The 20,474-nt window shown below is 38.7% G+C and overlaps 1 protein-coding gene across 1 annotated transcript in view; it reads right to left on the minus strand.

Annotated features, from left to right (window-relative positions):
- Positions 1 to 1,132: 1,132 nt before the first annotated feature.
- The window catches only part of trarg1a (trafficking regulator of GLUT4 (SLC2A4) 1a), a 32,015-nt gene continuing 12,673 nt past the window's right edge, over positions 1,133 to 20,474 (minus strand). Inside the window, 2 exon segments of the mRNA XM_061919486.1 lie at positions 1,133 to 1,276; positions 5,464 to 5,590. Of these exon segments, the coding sequence (XP_061775470.1) occupies positions 1,269 to 1,276; positions 5,464 to 5,590 (135 nt within the window). The 3' untranslated portion in view covers positions 1,133 to 1,268.

Consider the following 20,474-nt stretch of genomic DNA (forward strand, 5'->3'; position numbering starts at 1 on the left):
CCCAATTGCCTCTCACGACCCCTTTCCCCCGACATTTCACCTCACTTTTTTTTTCACGCCCCCCCAAAGTTAATGTTTTTTATCTGTAGTTCTTTACAAACACTAAAGATGCCATTACGCAATTGCCTCTCACGCCCACTTTCCCTCGACACCTCACAATTATTTTTCACGCCCCCTGAAGTTAATGTTTTTAATCTGTAGTTCTTTACCCAATTGCCTCTCACGGCCACTTTCCCCCGACATCTCACCTCACTTTTTTTTTTCACGACCCCACCCCCCGAAGTTAATGTTTATTTGTCCTATCTATGTGTCAAGATAGTTCTTTACGAACACTAAAGATGCCAGTATGCAATTGCTTCACACACACTGAACCTCACAATTTGTTTTCACGCCCCCCTTGAAGTTAATATTACCTGTATTGTGAAGGTGCGTGTGTGTGTGTGTGTGTGTGTGTGGGTGTGTGTGTGTGGTAACACTGATGATCACTGTCTGACATGAAACACAAACTGTTCGATCTGGATGTTGATTGAAGGTCATTTAAAGAAACATACATCATGCATACATATTGCATATATATTTTCCCTTACATATACAAGAAAGACTTGAATTGAGCCAGTCTGTAGCGTAGCACTGAGGATATACGACAAGTAGAAAGGTTGTAAACAGAGATTAAGGGCATCGGGTGAAGAGCTGGAGCAAAGATTAAGTGTTAAATGCGGCAAATGAAAGTGATTAACGTGAAAGGGTGCACGTGTGTTTGCGTACATAAAGCAATAATCGTATTTTTGGGGATGATTCCACAAGCGCTGGACTCCTCACGTACACAACTTCTCATTCCGACAGTCTTAACGATTCGGTCCGCCGCCTTCGCAGTCGCAGCATGGTACAAAACGTACATCTCATTTTTCCTGTGTCGGCTTTCAATACAGGAGGATTATATGCTGCCGTCCAACAGGAAATGCTGTTAAAGCGTTCCATCACCGGTGTAGAAAAAGTCTCCTGTGCTCGCTCGTCCGTCGGCCATAATCACACGTGGGAAGTGTCTTCTCGTTCCTGCCCGTAATAGTGTTGCACGGAGCAGATGTTAGTGGGTTAGAATGCATGCAGGAGCAAGATCATGACTTTGCTATTGCTTCCGGAACGTCATGATGTCATAGTTACAGTATGGAGGAAATAAAACCAGATCAGATTTGAATGTATGCATTCTTTTCTTTTCCTCTCGTTGCATCCGTGTTTGGACTTCATGGGGCTGTTTGTGTCCCTCCGGTCTACAAAACTGTCGGAGAAAGGAAAGGGAGAGAAAAAAATATTAACTTGCATGACATATCGTCAGGGTCAAATACCATGAGACATTATAAAAACACAGAAACAGAGAATAGAAGACAAACCAGTGATTGTTTTTCCCGCACGAGGAGAGTGAAAACTTTCTCCACTCTCCTCGCCTTTTAATTCATTTGGGAATGCCCTACATTACAAACACACACACACACACACAGCTGCACTAAGGGAGGAGGGGGGATTTGCAGTTGTGTTGGAAACCTAACACCTGTGTTGAGAACTTAACACATGCAAATACAGAGGATTCAGCAACTTCCTGCGTTGCTCTGTCCATCCATCCATCCATCTTCTTCCGCTTATCCGAGGTCGGGTCGCGGGGGCAGCAGCCTAAGCAAAGAAGCCCAGACTTCCCTCTCCCCAGCCACTTCGTCTAGCTCTTCCCGGGGGATCCCGAGGCGTTCCCAGGCCAGCCGGGAGACATAGTCTTCCCAACGTGTCCTGGGTCTTCCTCGTGGCCTCCTACCGGTTGGACGTGCCCTAAACACCTCCCTCGGGAGGCGTTCGGGTGGCATCCTGACCAGATGCCCGAACCACCTCATCTGGCTCCTCTCCATGTGGAGGAGCAGCGGCTTTACTTTGACTTCCTCCCGGATGACAGAGCTTCTCACCCTATCTCTAAGGGAGAGCCCCGCCACACGGCGGAGGAAACTCATTTCGGCCGCTTGTACCAGTGATCTTATCCTTTCGGTCATGACCCAAAGCTCATGACCATAGGTGAGGATGGGAACGTAGATCGACCGGTAAATTGAGAGCTTTGCCTTCCGGCTCAGCTCCTTCTTCACCACAACGGATCGGTACAACGTCCGCATTACTGAAGACGCCGCACCGATCCGCCTGTCGATCTCACGATCCACTCTTCCCTCACTCGTGAACAAGACTCCTAGGTACTTGAACTCCTCCACTTGGGGCAGGGTCTCCTCCCCAACCCGGAGATTGCACTCCACCCTTTTCCGGGAGAGAACCATTGACTCTGACTTGGAGGTGCTGATTCTCATTCCGGCCGCTTCACACTCTGCTGCGAACCGATCCAGTGAGAGCTGAAGATCCCGGCCAGATGAAGCCAACAGGACCACATCGTCTGCAAAAAGCAGAGACCTAATCCCGCAGCCACCAAACCGGAACCCCTCAATGCCTTGACTGCGCCTAGAAATTCTGTCCATAAAAGTTATGAACAGAATCGGTTGCTCTGTGCCATCTGCAAATTCCTCTTTCAAGTTGGTAGGTCAACCTAATTTCAATCGAACGCCAAGTCTCATTTCTATTCAGCTTGTCTACACAATGCATGAGTAAACCATCCATCCATCCATTTCCTACAGCTTATTCCCTTTGGGGTCGCGGGGGGACGCTGGCGCCTATCTCAGCTACAATCGGGCGGAAGGCGGCGTACACCCTGTACAAGTCGCCATCTCATCGCAAGGCCAGCACAGTATTTGAATAAAATGAGGTAAATTACCGTATTTCCTTGAACAGCTGCCGGGGCGCTAATTAATTTAAAACTTCTTCTCACTCCTGCGCTTGTTCAAGGCATGCGGTAAAAGTAAGCAGGCGCTAATTATTTATTATTGACCTCTTCAGTTAAAATTTGAGTGTGATAAAAATAATTATCAAAAATTTCTTCTGCGTCCGCGGCCCGGTGGTTGGGGACCACAGCTCTACAGCATGTCATCGCGCCCTCTATACACCATGCTATCTGCGTGCCGGTAGGACGCATGCATTTCGCTGCTTCTCGTACGAGATTGCAATGCATACTTGGTCAACAGCCATACCGTTTACACTAATAGTTGTGATATAAACAACTTTAAAACTCTTTACTGATATGCGCTGTAAATATAAAAATAGCTGAAGAGTTTTTTTTCTGCTTTTACTGTGTGTAAACCAGGGATCTTGTTCCACAGCTATACAGATCACACTGATGGTTGTGATATAAAACAATGTTAACACTCTTACTAATATGCGCCACACTCTGTGAACCCTAACCAAACAAGAATAACAAACACATTCCTGGAGAAGGTTGGCTCTGTCACACATTATAAACGCAACATAAGAATTACCCAGAATTCAAATGCATCCATGGCTCTTGGCTATATTATACACGCGCCCCCAACCCACGCACAGAGAGGGGGGGGTTGGTGCTAGCGGGGTGTATAGCCAAGAGTCATGGATGCATTTGAATTCTGGGTAATTCTTATGTTGCGTTTATAATGTGTTACAGAGCCAATGTTCTCCAGAAATGTGTTTGTTATTCTTATTTGGTTAGGGTTCACAGAGTGTGGCACATATTAGTAAGAGTGTTAAAATAGTTTTATAACCCCTGGTTTACACACAGTAAAAGCCAAAATAAACTCCTCCGCTATTTTGAAAATGTTGGCATGGGAAGCGCCACTCGTGATGTCACGAATTTGACCCGGCGGTAAAAGTCAGCATGTGCTTATTAATTTGGGGAGCGAGTTCTACCCGGCAGTAATTCAAGGCAGGTGCATATTACTTGCCCGGCGGCTATTCAAGGAAATACGGTATTTACAATTATTCCAACACATATCATGCATTATTATTGTCAAATATCCCTTCAGCAGGCATGTGAAATGTCCACAAACGGGCATAAATCCACGTTTTAAACAATTTCAGTGACAATATCACTTTGGCTTTTTTGTAATTAAATATTTTAGTGTGTAAAGATGGGAGTCAAAGGAAGAGTGTCAAAAATATCAAGCTAACTTTGTTTTCTTATCAGCCATCGAGCAGTAACTAAACATCTATGGGGGGGCAAATCAAATTTGACACAGTACAGTATTTTTCGGACTACAAGGCGCACTTAAAATCTTTTCCTTTTCTCAAAACACGATTGTGTGCCTTATAACCCGGTGCACTTAATATGCTTACCGACCTCAAATCTGTTTTATTTGGTACATGGTGTAATGATACGTGTGACCAGTATATGGCAGTCAAACATAAGCGATAGGTGTATACTGCAGTATGACTCAAGTAAACAACACCAACATTTTTTATGTTCCATTGAAAATATAGAACATTACAATCCATCAAAATGTTTTAGTACGACTTTGGTAAGTTCTGAAGCCGCGCCGATTGATGGATTGCACTGTGCTTCAACATAGGAGTATTATTATGGTGTGTGTATAAGGCAAGACATATAGTATGGCGTTTGGTTTCGCAATATTATGCAATAGCAACTTTTCTTACCTTCTGTTACCTACTGATCTATATTTGGGATCTGCATAAGTCCTGAAAATCCGCCTTTGTAGTCTGTCAACCCAATAGTCAATAAGCTTCTTCTTTTTCTCTATCTTCTTGTTATGGGATATTCATCCTCCGCGAAAGTAGTATAAAGTTCTTACTTATAATTGCCAGTAAACTCGCCATGAAAGCGCTAAAACATACCGGTGTAGTGAGTTTACATTATTCACCCAAGGGACTTTAGTTATTAGAGTTCCGGTCGGTTTTTCACGGGACACATTTCCGGTGTTTTTGTTTCTGGATGAGGAGATGCTGCTCCGTTATTGATTGAAGTAAAGTCTGAATGTCATTAAAACAGTTAGCGCCATCTTTTGACACTTCTTCCACTCCTGTCCTTGCACGCTACACCGCTACAACAAAATTCACGGGTAGATGACGCTGTCGAAAGTGAACCACGTAAATAAGACCGCCCACAAAACGCCGCATCCTGAAGCGACTTGTGAGAAGATTATCTGTAAAACATCATCTATGCAACATTTTGACCAAAGAACTACCATTACATGTTGTGTAGACCACAAGGAAGTATTTTACAATTAGGAAAATATTTAAAAATATATATATATATATATTATTCCTTTAATGTGCCTTATAATCCTGTGCGCTTTTTGTAATGAAATTAGACCTGACTCGACCCACACATCGGCAGTGCGCCTATGATCCGGAAAATACGGTACTTTGAACAATTGTGGACTATGTACAAAACCTAGCTAATCCGATCCAGCATTGAAAATCATTAGTTGAAGGTTTTATTCAATTTATCAGGTTTTGTTATCCAGCGGTTAACTTTTTACGCATGTAAGTCAACCAAAGTCAGCAAAGTTTCCACTGTCCCTTAAAAATGATGCTGAACAGTTATTTGTTTTGTTCTCCTACCTGAAAGTGAGATGTAGACGATGATGGCCACTACTCCCAGCACGATGGAAACGATACTGAGCAGACGAGCCAGTCTTCCGAGTCTTCTGGCCCCGTCCATGTCGCCCGCCTGCAGACTGTTCCTGGACTGGTGACAAATGGAAACACAAAACAGTATAAACACAGAGTTCAGGAAAGACAGGTGAGAATTGTAATAATCACCAAAATAATCATGTCAAATACAAAACCCAAAACCAGGGAAGTTGTCACGTGTAAATGGTGAATAAAAACAGAATACAATGATTTGCAAATCATTTTCAACCTATATTCACTTTAATAGACTGCAAAGAGAATATATTTAATGCTAGAACTGAGAAACTTTATTTTTTGCAAATATTAGCTCAATTTGGATTTCAATGCCTGCAATATGTTTAAAAAAAACTGGCACGAGTGGCAAAAAAGACTGAGAAAGTTGAGGAATGCTCATCAAACATCCCACAGGTGAACGGGTAATTGGGAACAGGTGGGTGTCATGATTGGGTATAAAAGCAGCTTCCATGAAATTCTCAGTGCCTCAAAGGGCTGCACAAACCACAACGACATCCTCGGTAGGGCCCACATAAGGGCAAGGAAAAACTCACCCCAGTGGGACGTCGACAATGATGACTATGAGAAACCTTGGAGAGGACCGCATATGTAGGGAACCCCCCCACCCCCCATAGTTTGGAAGATATACCTACAATCATGGTTACTTATGGGTGTAAAGTTAAAACTAAGGATGTCCAATAATATCGGACTGCCGATATTATTACCCAATAAATATTTTAAAATGTAATATCGGAAATGACCGGTATCTGTTTAATAATTATCGATATCGTTTTCATAAAGTAAAATGTATGACTCTTTAAAACGCCGCTGTGTACACGGACGTAGGGAGAGGTTTGAAGGCAATTCCTTTTGTGTGCCGGCCAAATCACATATCTACGGCTTTTCACACACACAAGTGAATGCAAGGCATACTTGGTCAACAGCCCTACAGGTCACACGAAGGGTGGCCGTATAAACAACTTTAACACGGTTACAAATATGCGCCACACTGTTAACCCACACCAAACAAGAATGACAAACACATTTCGGCAGAACATCCGCACCATAACACAACAGAACAAATACCGTATTTTTTGGAGTATAAGTCGCTTCGGAGTATAAGTCGCACCTGCCGAAAATGCATAATAAAGAAGGAAAAAAACATATATGTCGCACTGGATAATAAGTCGCATTTTTGAGGGAAATTTATTTGATAAAACCCAACACCAAGAATAGACATTTAAAAGGCCATTTAAAGTAAATAAAGAATAGTGAACAACAGGCTGAATAAGTGTACGTTATATGAGGCATAAATAACCAACTGAGAAGGTGCCTGCTATGTTAACATAACATATTATGGTAAGAGTCATTCAAATAACTATAACATATAGAACATGTTATACGTTTACCAAACAATCTGTCACTCCTAATCGCTAAATCCCATGAAATCTTATACTAGACTAGTCTCTTACGTGAATGAGCTAAATAATATCATTTGATATTTAACGGTAATGTGTTAATAATTTCACACATAAGTCGCTCTTGAGTATAAGTTGCACCCCTGGCCAAAAGTGTGAAAAACTGCGACTTATAGTCCGCATATTACGGCACCCTGAAACCCTCGCAGCACTAACTCTTCCGGGACGCTACTATATACACCCTACCCCCACAAACTCAACCCCGCCCACCTCAATCTCGTCATGCTCTCTCAGGGAGAGGATGTCCCAAATTCCAAGCTGCTGTTTTGAGACATGTTAAAAAATATAATGCACTTTGTGACTTTAATAATAAATATGGCAGTGCCATGTTGGCATTTTTTTCCCATAACTTGGGTTGATTTATTTTGGAAAACCTTGTTACATTGTTTAATGCATCCAGTGGGGCATCGCAACAAAATTAGGCTTAATAATGTGTTCATTCCACGACTGTATATATCGGTATCGGTTGATATCGGTATCTGTAATTAAGAGTTGGACAATATCGGATATCAGTAAAAAAGCCATTATTGGACATCTCTAGTTAAAACCGTTAGTAAGAATAATGGGAGGAGTATCACATTTGTGTTGTGGAAAAACCATACCGCTGGAAAACTGTCAATTAAAAAAAAAACCTGGTGAAGACAAATGTTTTGATGTGGTTGAAAACTGTGGAAGGAGTAGTTAAGGAAAAATGGGTAAAATCCATAAAAACTATGAGTTTTAGGAAAGCCGGTTATTTGGGATAATGTTTTTCCTAAGGAGCCCGTGTATTCTAAATTTGTTTTGAAGTTTAAACGGGATCAATCGGAGAAATGACATATAAATTATAGGCGGACCAAAAAGCTACAAAATATTAATAATTAGATGAGTTTTGGTGTAGAATAAGAAATGTGTGAGAGGCACAATGCATGCACCCAGCACGAAAAGTAAGCACTATGGTTCATATGAAAACTACAGGAACTGTCCATGGTTACTATTTTTTTTTTTTTTTTTTTTTACAGTAAATGCATGTTATGTGTGTGTAAAGCAGGGGTGTCCAAACTTTTTTCCACTGAGGGCCGCACACTGAAAAATCAAAGCAAATATTTTCTATTTTAAAAAGCAATACAATATATGTATAAAAACTATACATTTGGCCTCCACTCAGGCTTGATCCTGGGAACCCCAAAGTTTTTAGGTCAAAAAAATATATTAAAAAAATGTGTCTTTATTCAGTATTAGTATTATTATTATTCAACGTTTAAATCTATATATCAAATATTAGGTCTATCAGTTAATATAACGTTTTTAAAGATTTAAGTTGTATGCTATTTTTTTTCAAGTAAACCCTGTTTTTATTGGAAAAAACACAAAATATGTAATATTTTCACCCAATAAAATGTTTAAGTAGAATATTTTAGATAATAGTTGGAGCTTTAAAAAGGTCAATAACTCATAACAACATTGATTTTAATTCATTATTATTTTTTGAGCAATAACACTTAAAAACAAATCACACTGAAATTATTGGGGATCCAAAAGGTTCCTACTCATTAAAATATTAAAAAAAATATATATATATATATTTTTTTTTACTAAAGACTTTTAACACAATAATCTCGAGATTAACTCCAGATCTATCCGTCAATTATAAATCGTATTGTTGTTTATGTTTTTTGTTTGTTCGTTTTAGGCCTTTCTTTAAAAAAAAAAAAAAAAACAGCTCAGTTTTTTATATGGCAAACACAAAATATACAACATTCTCCCCAAATAGTATTTTTAAGTGGAATATTTGAGTTTACTAGTTGCAGCCTTAAAAAGGTCAATAACTCATAACAACATTGATTTTAATTAATTATTATTTTTGAGCAATGACACTTAAAAACAAATCACACTGAAATTATTGGGGATCCAAAAGTATTAAATGTTAAAAAATGAATTATATATTTTTTTTATTGTTTTATTGTTGACATTAAATTGGCCCTAGTGTGTGAATGTGAGTGTATATGTTGTCTGTCTATCTGTGTTGGCCCTGCGATGAGGTGGCGACTTGTCCAGGGTGTACCCCGCCTTCCGCCCGATTGTAGCTGAGATAGGCACCAGCGCCCCCCGCTACCCCAAAGGGAATAAGCGGTAGAAAATGAATGGATGGACTTTTAACACAATAATCTCGAGATTATTATCAGATCTATTTATCAATTATAAATTGTATAGTTTTTTACGGTTTTTGTTTATTCGTTTTAGGCCCTTCTTTTAAAAATACAGCTTAGTTTTGTATATGGCAAACACAAAATATGCAACATTTTCCTCTAAGAATGTCTCAAATTGGAATATTTAATGTGACGTAATTGGAGCCCTGAATAGGTCAATAATTCAGAATGACATTGATTTTGATTCATTATTATTTTTTAAAGAAGGAAACAGCCTGCATGGCAGCTTTGTGTTATTAGAGTAAACATTGCAACATTTTCTTGTTACATTTCACCTCATTTCTCTTTATACCACTTTTTATGTCTTTTATTTAATTTAATCGTATTTTTAGAATGTGCCGTGGGGTCGTTAAAAAATGTCCCCGCAATATGGACACCCCTGGTGTAGAGTCTCCGTGTATATTTTATTAGACAACTAGATGTCTTGTTTTTTTTCCAGACATTTTACTTTTATTCAAATTTTTTTTTTTTGCTATCATACACTTTTGGTGCGAAGTTCCCATAGTTTTGTCTTGTGTATGTCCCCTTAAGAGTCTTTTGTGGCGGCATAGCTCGGTTGGTAGAGTGGCCGTGCCAGCAACTTTAGGGTTGCAGGTTCGATTCCCGCTTCTGCCACCCTAGTTACTGCCGTTGTGTCCTTGGGCAAGACACTTTACCCACCTGCTCCCAGTGCCACCCACACTGGTTTTTAAATGTAACTTAGATATTGGGTTTCACTATGTAAAGCGCTTTGAGTCACTAGAGAAAAGCGCTATAAAAATATAATTCACTTCACAATTCTCTTGTTGCCAGGTGTTTTGGCAAGATTCATGTGTCTCGTCAACAATTGTAGTCTTAAGAGTCCTCACGTGATTTGTGTTGTATTGCTTCGGCTGTTTTTTTGTCCAAAGATACGGCGCTTTTTGGTAAATTCATGAAACATGAAACTAGGACTGTTGTGATGCCGAAGATCACTAATTCATATTGTATTAGTTTTTGGGCCAAAAGAGGGACAAGCGGTAGGAAAATGGATGGATGAAGTTACTCTCCAAATGGGTTTGTTTTGTGAAGTGAAGTGAATTATATTTATATAGCGCTTTTCTCTAGTGACTCAAAGCGCTTTACGTAGTGAAACCCAATATCTAATTTACATTTAAACCAGTGTGGGTGGCACTGGGAGCAGGTGGGTAGAGTGTCTTGCTCAAGGACACAACGGCAGTGACTAGGATGGCGGAAGCGGGAATCGAACCTGCAACCCTCAAGTTGCTGGCACGGCCACTCTACCAACCGAGCAATGCCCCCCATATATGACATTAATATTATATACATACCATGCAATCATAAAAAAGCTCGTTGTGAAAAATGAGTTGGAATTTCACAGGAAAAAGGTCACAATTTCACAAGTAAAACTTTAAATTTCGGCAGTGTAATAATAAAAGTCGTCATTTTACTCAACGCAAGTCAAAATTTTTTACAAGAAAAACTGAACATTTGTGCAATATTATGATAAATGTTGGAATTTTACTCAATAACAAGAGAAGCTTAACATTTTGGCAATTTAATGAAAAGAGTCGTAACTTTACTCGACAAATGTCAGAATTTTATAAGAAAACTCGACAATGTTGTAATAATAATCGGAATTTCACTTGGCAAAATTACGGGATTTTTCTCCAAAAATGTCACTGCTTTACAAGAACAACAACAACAAAAAATGGCGATATTGTCATAGGTCAGAATTTTATATACCGTTTTGCATTAAAAAATCATACGTTTACATAAAAAAGTAGTAATTTTACGTGAAAGTATTGCAATAATATGAAGCAGAAAGAATATGAGAAATTGTTCCCAATTTTTGGAGAAAAAAAGTCGACATGTGAGAAAAAGACTACTTTTAGTTTTTAAAAAAAGGTTGAATTTTTTTGTTGGTAATTGGTTTTTAATCTTCATTATTTACTTAGTTATTACAGTATGTCTCTATATGAAGTGAAGTGAAGTGAATTATATTTATATAGCGCTTTTCTCAAGTGACTCAAAGCGCTTTACATAGTGACACCCAATATCTAAGTTACATTTAAACCAGTGTGGGTGGCACTGGGAGCAGGTGGGTAAAGTGTCTTGCCCAAGGACACAACGGCAGTGACTAGGATGGCGGACGCGGGAATCAAACCTGCAACCCTCAAGTTGCTGGCACGGCCACTCTACCAACCGAGCTATGCCGCCCCACGATGATGATCTATGATGTATTGCTGCCTTTGCCCAAATCTAACCAAAACATTCCTGTTTTTTTTTAACAGCGAGTCTGTCCTCTGGTCATCCTCTCCGTCTTTCCAAAATCAAACCCGACTCCTCCTCTCTCTTCTCACATTTGTGAGGTAAGTATAAAGATCTTGAAGTTTTTCTTTATCTCTTTTTTTCTCGCATTCTCTTCCTTTTTCTGTCAGCAGCATACACTTGTTCCTCAGCAACCTGATGTTATTTGAGATATCAAATGATTAATTAAAAGACCGCATCTTTCTTTATGGACTATGAACAATTCTAAAACACTGGTCATTCACCAGTTTTGCACCTGCCGGTAAAAGCATTATCTAGATCCGCAATATACGTACATATTTATTGAACAATATGTTTATTATGGCCCAGAAAAATAATGCCTTTTTTGGTAAAAGGCAATGCAGGAAAATTACATTTTGTAAAGTCACACAACAGCTTACCTGCAGTGGTGCAACACAAACAGTGCAAAGACAGTCCCAAAGGAGTGCGTATTGATCCAGGTTCATCATACACACACACACACACACACACACACACACACGCACACGCACGTGGCTGCAGCAGAGGAAGGCGGCTAAGTGAGTAAATGTTCCCCTTCTCTCTGGTCATTAATAATTGAGGGCCAGCAGCAGTTGGAAGGTTCGCAGCAGAAGTCTTGTGTGTTTCTGCATAATCGACTTGGATTTTTCAATGAAACCATCGGCATACGTCATCTTTTTTATATCCTTTTGAACAGTGTTTCTCAAATGGGGGTACGCGTACCCCTGGGGGGTACTTGTAGGTATGCCAAGGGGTACGTGAGAATTTTTTGAAAATATTCTAAAAATAGCAACAATTCAAAAATCCTTTATAAATATATTTATTGAATAATACTTCAACAAAATTTAAATGTAAGTTCATAAACTGTGAAAAGAAATGCAACAATGCAATATTCAGTGTTGACAGCTAGATTTTTTGTGGACTTGTTCCATAAATATTGATGTTAAAGGGGAACATTATCACAATTTCAAAAGGGTTAAAAACAATACAAATCAGTTTCCAGTGGCTTGTTTTATTTTTCAAAGTTTTTTTCAAAATTTTACACCTCCTGGAATATCCCTAAAAAAAAGCTTTAAAGTTCTTGATTTTCGCTATTTGCGATGCCACTGTCCATTTCCCTGTGACGTCATACAGGGCTGCCATTACAAACAACATGGCGGTTACCACAGCAAGATATAGCGACATTAGCTCGGATTCAGACTCGGATTTCAGCGGTTTAAGCGATTCAACAGATTACGCATGTATTGAAACAGATGGTCGGAGTACGGAGGCAGATAGCGAAAACGAAATTGAAGAAGAAATTGAAGCTATTGAGCGAATAGCTATTGACGCTATTCGGCCATAGCATGGGTGTACCTAATGTAGTGGCCCATAGCATAGCTGCCTTATTAGCATCGCCGGTAAAATGTGCGGACTAAACGATCAGGACTTTCGCATCTTGTGACACTGGAGCAACTTAAATCCGTCGATTGGTAAGTGTTTGTTTCGCATTAAATGTGGGTGTCTAGTTTCAAATGTACATACAGCTAGCGTAAATAGCATGTTAGCATCGATTAGCGTAGCATGTTAGCATCGATTAGCTGGCAGTCATGCCAAGGCCAAATATGTCTGATTAGCACATAAGTCAACAACATCAACAAAACTCACCTTTGTGATTTCGTTGACTTAATCGTTGCAAATGCATCTGCAGGTTATCCATACATCTCTGTGCCATGTCTGTCTTAGCATCGCCTGTAAAATGTGAAGACACTCTGGCAAATTCAATGGGGGTCTGGCGGCAGATTTCTTGCCAGTGGTGCAACTTGAATCCCTCCCTGTTAGTGTCGTTACACCCTCCGACAACACACCGACGAGGCATGATGTCTCCAAGGTTCCGAAAAATAGTCGAAAAAACGGAAAATAACAGAGCTGGGACCCGGTGTTTGTAATGTGAAAATGAAAATGGCGGGTGTGTTACCTCGGTGACGTCACGTTCTGACGTCATCGCTAAAAACCGATAAACAGAAAGGTGTTTAATTTGCCAAAATTCACCCATTTAGAGGTTGGAAATCGGTTAAAAAATACATGGTCTTTTTTCTGCAACATATATTGACGCTTGCATAGGTTTGGTGATAATGTTCCCCTTTAAAGATTTCTTTTTTTGGGAAGAAATGTTTAGAATGAAGTTCATGAATCCAGATGGATCTCTATTACAATCCCCAAAGAGGGCACTTTAAGTTGATGATTACTTCTATGTGTAGAAATCTTTATTGATAATTGAATCTATTGTTTATTTTTCAACAAGTTTTTAGTTATTTTTATACCTTTTTTTCCAAATAGTTCAAGAAAGACCACTACAAATGAGCAATATTTTGCACTGTTATACAATTTAATAAATCAGAAACTGATGACATAGTGCTGTATTTTACTTCTTTATCCCTTTTTTTCAACCAAAAATGCTTCGCTCTGATTAGGGGGTACTTGAATTAAAAAAATGTTCACAGGGGTACATCACTGAAAAAAGTTTGAGAATCACTGCTTTAGAGAACCAACGTCCTCTGCAATGGACCTTTTGTTTTTGTTTTGTCTGTTTTGTCAGATTTAGTGTTAAAACGTCACACAAATGTCAACTGTAGAAAAATGCCGGTTCTCGAGCAAATACACCAGTCCTTCCAAGATTTTTGCAAGCTTTATTTTTGTGTGATTTTTGCAGCCTAAAATCCCTTGATTCACGCCAGCTTTTTCAGAAATTTTCGCCCAAAGTTACGATGTTTATCTTTTTTCATAAAATTAAATCAACATGAACTTTTAATCACGGTTTCAAGTGGTCCTTGTTACCTCAAAAAGCACAAATCGGGGAAAAAATACGATATTGTTTTACTCATTTTATGCTAAAACTGTTGCCTCCAGGGTAAACTGGGTGAAACACGGGATACTGATAAAGTTGAACCTATTTTTAATATAACAATCTACAAGGTTAATACAGTTCTTTTTTCGTTCTTCCCCTCCATTTATCTGTTTTCTTTTGTAATTCAAGTTATCAATACATAAATGTACTGTAGCATTTGAAACTATTGTAGTGAAGTGAAGTGAATTATATTTATATAGCGCTTTTCTCTAGTGACTCAAAGCGCTTTACATAGTGAAACCCAATATCTAAGTTACATATAAACCAGTGTGGGTGGCACTGGGAGCAGGTGGGTAAAGTGTCTTGCCCAAGGACACAACGGCAGTGACTAGGATGGCGGAAGCGGGAATCGAACCTGCAACCCTCAAGTTGCTGGCACGGCCGCTCTACCAACCGAGCTATGCCGCCCCATTGTTGACAATACAGGCAATTATTATTATTATTATTCATGATCAATAATGCAATTGCTCCATTTGTAGTATAATTTTCATTGTTATTTCTGTGTTGATATTTACTTCACTAACTGCTTCTTTGCTATTGTTTGTCATATCATATCTAGTGTTGTCTCTGTCTTATCCCCATATATATATATATACATATATATATATATATATATATATATATACAGTGGGGCAAAAAAGTATTTAGTCAGCCACCGATTGTGCAAGTTCTCCTACTTAAGATTATGGCAGAGGTCTGTAATGTTCATCATAGGTACACTTCAACTGTGAGAGACAGAATGTGAAAAAAAAATCCAGGAATTCACTTTGTAGGAATTTTAAAGAATTTATTTGTAAATCATGGTAGAATAAGTATTTGGTCAACCATTCAGAGCTCTCACTGATGGAAGGAGGTTTTGGTTCAAAACCTCACGATACATGGCCCCATTCATTCTTTCCTTAACACGGATCAATCGTCCTGTCCCCTTAGCAGAAAAATAGCCCCAAAGCAAGATGTTTCCACCCCCATGCTTCACAGTAGGTGTGGTGTTCTTGGGATGCAACTCAGTATTCTTCTTTCTCCAAACACGGCGAGTTGAGTTTATACCAAAATGGATACATGGATGATACAGCAGCGGATTGGGAGGATGTCATGTGGTCAGATGAAACCAACATAGAACTTTTTGGTATAAACTCAACTCGTCGTGTTTGGAGGAAGAAGAATACTGAGTTGCATCCCAAGAACACCATACCTACTGTGAAGCAAGGGGGTGGAAACATCATGCTTTGGGGCTTTTTTTCTGCTAAGGAGACAGGACGAATGATCCGTGTTAAATAAAGAATGAATGGGGCCATGTATCGTGAGATTTTGAGCCAAAACCTTTGAATGGTTGACCAAATACTTATTTTCCACCATAATTTACAAATAAGTTATTTAAAATTCCTACAATGTGAATTCCTGGATTTTTCTTTCCACATTCTGTCTCTCACAGTTGAAGTGTACCTATGATGAAAATTACAGACCTCTGTCATCATTTTAAGTGGGAGAACTTGCACAATCGCTGGCTGACTAAATACTTTTTTGCCCCACTGTATATGTATATATACATACATACACCTATATGTATATGAATATATACACATATACATACACATATGTGTATATATATATATATATATATATATATATATATATATATATGTCTTGATTGGATTATCCAGAGAATAGTGCTCGATACCGTGGAAGAGCGCAATATGTAGGTGTGGGAAAAAATCACAAGACTACTTCATCTCTACAGATCTGTTTCATGAGGGGTTCCCTCAGTCATCAGGAGATTTTAACGGAAGGTGCTTACAGACATCAGTCGTTTACCAAGCAAAGGTAACACGCACGGACATCAACACATCCGACACGTACGTAGGATTAACCGAAGGAGCGTTCAAAACAAGATGGAATTATCACAACGCCTCCTTTAGAAACCAGACTTTGCAGAATTCTACAGAACTCAGCAAACACATTTGGAACCTCAAAGACAATAATGTTGAATATTCAATAACATGGCAAATTCTTGCATCCAGCACACCTTACAACAGTGGTAATAAAAGATGCAACCTATGCTTAAAAGAGAAACTGTTTATTATATATCATCCAGATCTATCATCCCTCAACAAGCGCAGTGAAATCATTTCAACATGCCGCCACAGACGGAAACACCTCCTAGGTAACACATGAGCCAATCACCACACCCTACGCCTGCCTGTACCCACCCACTCTGTGCTCTATATAAACCATTGTATGTGAATGCTTCCATTAAAATCTCCTGATGACTGAGGGAACCCTCATGAAACAGATCTGTAGAGATGAAGTAGTCTTGTGATTTTTTCCCACACCTACTTATATATATATATATATATATATATATATATATATATATATATATATATATATAATATATATATATATATATATATATATATATATATATATATGTATATGTATATGTATATATATATATATAAGGACGCCGGTTTATTGCGGAATGTTCATATTACCCAGAAGGCTTAGCGCTGTAGATGGCGCCTGAAATGAAACTGTTTTAAACAAAGAAGTGTTGATGTCCAAAACCAGTGAAGTTGTCACGTTGTGTAAATGGTAAATAAAAACAGAATAAATGATTTGCAAATCTTTTTTAACTTATATTCAATTGAATAGACTGCAAAGACAAGATACTTAACGTTCGAACTGGAAAACTTTATTTTTCGCAAATATTAGCTCATCTGGAATTTGATGCCTGCAACATGTTTAAAAAAAGCTGGCACAAGTGGCAAAAAAGACTGAGAAAGTTGAGGAATGCTCATCAAGCACTTATTTTTGAACATCCCACAGGTGAACAGGCTAATTGGGTGCCATGATTGGGTATAAAAGGCAGCTTCCTTGAACAAGGACGGAGCGAGGGGTCACCACTTTGTGAACAAATGCGTGAGCAAATTGTCCAACAGTTTAAGAACAACATTTCTCAACCAGCTATTGCAAAGAATGTAGAGATTTAATCATATACGGTCCGAGAATTTGGAGAAATCACCGCACGTAAGCGATGATATTACTGACCTTCGATCCCTCAGGTGGCATCAGTGTGTAAAGGATATCACCACATGGGCTCAGGAACACTTCAGAAAACCACTGTCGGTAACTACAGTTGGCCGCTACATCTGTAAGTGCAAGTTAAATCCCTACTATGCAAAGCCACAGCCATTTATCAACAACACCCAGAAACGCCACCGGCTTCGCTGGGCCCGAGCTCATCTAAGATGGACTGTGTAAAAGTGTGAAAGTGTTCTGTGGTCTGGCAAGTCTGCAGTCTTTTCTATTAATTATAAGTTGAAAAGTATTTGCATATCATTGTATTATGTTTTTATTTATGTGACAACTTCACTGGTTTTGTATGAGAAACAAACATAAATTTGGATTAAACAGTTGACGCGTGCGTTTGAGCGCCATTCAGAGACAAAGTCAACTAGGCCAGAACGTGGTTGAATTTGTGTGGATGGCTACCATAGCGACATTGTGAATTGCCGTCATGTGTCTTCTTTAAACACGTCGTTGATGATCAGAATTCCAAGTTCTCACCTTAGGTGACCAAAACCTGTCCTCACTCTGTTCCAGGCCAAAGAAAAGAGATCAGTTTGTGACTAAAATCATGAAGGAACCCCCAAAGTTGGTTATCTGCTTTTCCCTGGGCCGGGTGTTGAGAAGCCTTCAGGGGCTGCTCGCAGAGCTTTCAGACTCACTGTTGTTACATTAAAACCTCCATTAAAGTTGCAAACCACTCAATGTGGTCCGACGATCAAATCCGCTCCACGCGCGACGGCAGCTCTTTCTTCCTCGGGAGCAATAAAATGCGCTGGAGCTCATAAATTATAATTGGACTGAGAGTTTACTGTGGTGCATTGATGGGACTGACTCAGCTCCATTCACACCGTTGGCTCCCCGGATGCCAACCTTTCTCCATCTCACATCCTTACTGTCTCAACGACTGCACAGGGCGTGCCTGCCGCTAATTGGCAGCGTAATGAGAAATAATGAGGGAATGTTACGCCAAACTAATGTTAGGGTAATCAAGTTTCACCGGGACTTAAAGTGATGTAGTCATAAAAATCACCAGAATGCATCTGGGTGTACAAATTGTCACACTGATGCGACGGATATAGCCATTGTTGTGTGAATGCTCCAAGGCATTCACCAAAATGAATATATTTATTCTCATTGTGTGAATGCTCCAAAACATACACCAAAATTAATCCATTTATTCTTATTGTGTGAATGCTCCAAAGCATTCACCAAAATTCATCTATTCATTCATATTGTGTGAATGCTCCAAAGCATACACCAAAATTCCTCTATTTTTTTTATTGTGTGAATGCTCAAAAGCATTCTCCAAAATTAATCTATTTATTCTCATTGTGTGAATGCTCCAAAGCATACACCAAAATTAATCTATTTCTTCTTATTGTGTGAACGCTCCAAAGCATTCACCAAAATTCATCTATTCATTCGTATTGTGTGAATGCTCCAAAGCATACACCAAAATGCATCTATTTATTTGTATTGTGTGAATGCTCCAAAGCATACACCAAAATTAATCTATGTATTCTTATTGTGTGAACGCTCCAAAGCATTCACCAAAATTAATCTATTTATTTTTATTGTGTGAATGCTCCAAAGCATACACTAAAATGCATCTATTTATCCTTATTGTGTGAATCCTCCACAGATTCACCAAAATGCATCTATTTATTCTTATTGTGTGAATCCTCCACAGATTCACCAAAATGCATCTATTTATTCTTATTGTGTGAATGCTCCAAAGCATACACCAAAATGAATCCAATTATTCTTATTGTGTGAATGTTGTTTTCATAACATGGTCACTACTGCCTAGATTCTCTTGTTATATTCTTATTTTACTGTTATATTTCTATTGTCATTGTTGCTTTTTATTTTTATTGTAATATTTTTCTATTTTGTTTCTATCATAACCCCATTATTTACTTTTACTGTTAAATTGATCTCAACTCTGTACACTGCTGCGGGAATTTTTAATTTTCCTGGAGGAGCTCTCCTGAAAGAATCAATAAAGTACTATCTATCTATCTATCTATCTATCTATCTATCTATCTATCTATCTATCTATCTATCTATCTATCTATCTATCTATCTATCTATCTATCTATCTATCTAATGCTCCAAAGCATTCACCAAAATTCCTTTATTTTTTTTCATCGTGTGAATACTCAAAATCATTCTCCAAAATTAATCTATTTATTGTCCTTGTGTGAATGCTCCAAAGCATACACCAAAATGAATCCAATTATTTTTATTGTGTGAATTCTTCAATGCATTCACCAAAATTCCTTTATTTTTTTATTGTGTGAATGCTCAAAGGTATTTTCCAAAATTCATCTATTTATTCTCATTGTGTGAATGCTCCAAAGCATACAACAAAATGAATCCAATTATTCTTATTGTGCGAATGCTCCAAAGCATTCACCAAAATTAATGTATTTATTCTTATAATGTGAATGAATGCTCCGAAGCATTCAAAAAATTATGTTTTTCTACACCAAAATTAATGTATTTATTATTGAACTTATTATTAATCTTCTCCAGTTTTTGTCCTGGTCTACCTTCCATATTTTTTTGATAATTATACACTTTTTACTCCAATTCCCCAGCCATACACCTTAGTCATATAACTTGGTATGTAACACAAGCTAACTGTTAGCATGCTAACCTTAGCTTGCACTCGGCACCATCTAATAAGCACCCCTGGTCAGAGGTCCAGGGCACGAATAGCAGGCCCATTAACATTTCCATGGGAATTTTCCAGTTGAACTTATTATTATTCTTCTCCACATTTTTCATTCGATTCAAACCGTTCCAACTTCAAACTCTTCAGCCTATTCGGCTTTCCCTTGACAAATTCCAAAAATTCCCAGGATTTCCCAGAATTCCAGATTTTCCGGGACATTTTTCCCATTCAAAAATAATTGGCCATTTTTCAAACTTCCACCATATCCACACCATATCACCAAAAATTATTCCCGGGCGTGGCCACCGCTGCTGCCCACTGCTCCCCTCGCCTCCCAGGGGCTGATCAAGGGT

The sequence above is a fragment of the Nerophis ophidion genome, linkage group LG13 (genome assembly GCF_033978795.1).
Source record: "Nerophis ophidion isolate RoL-2023_Sa linkage group LG13, RoL_Noph_v1.0, whole genome shotgun sequence".
Lineage (NCBI taxonomy): Eukaryota > Metazoa > Chordata > Actinopteri > Syngnathiformes > Syngnathidae > Nerophis > Nerophis ophidion.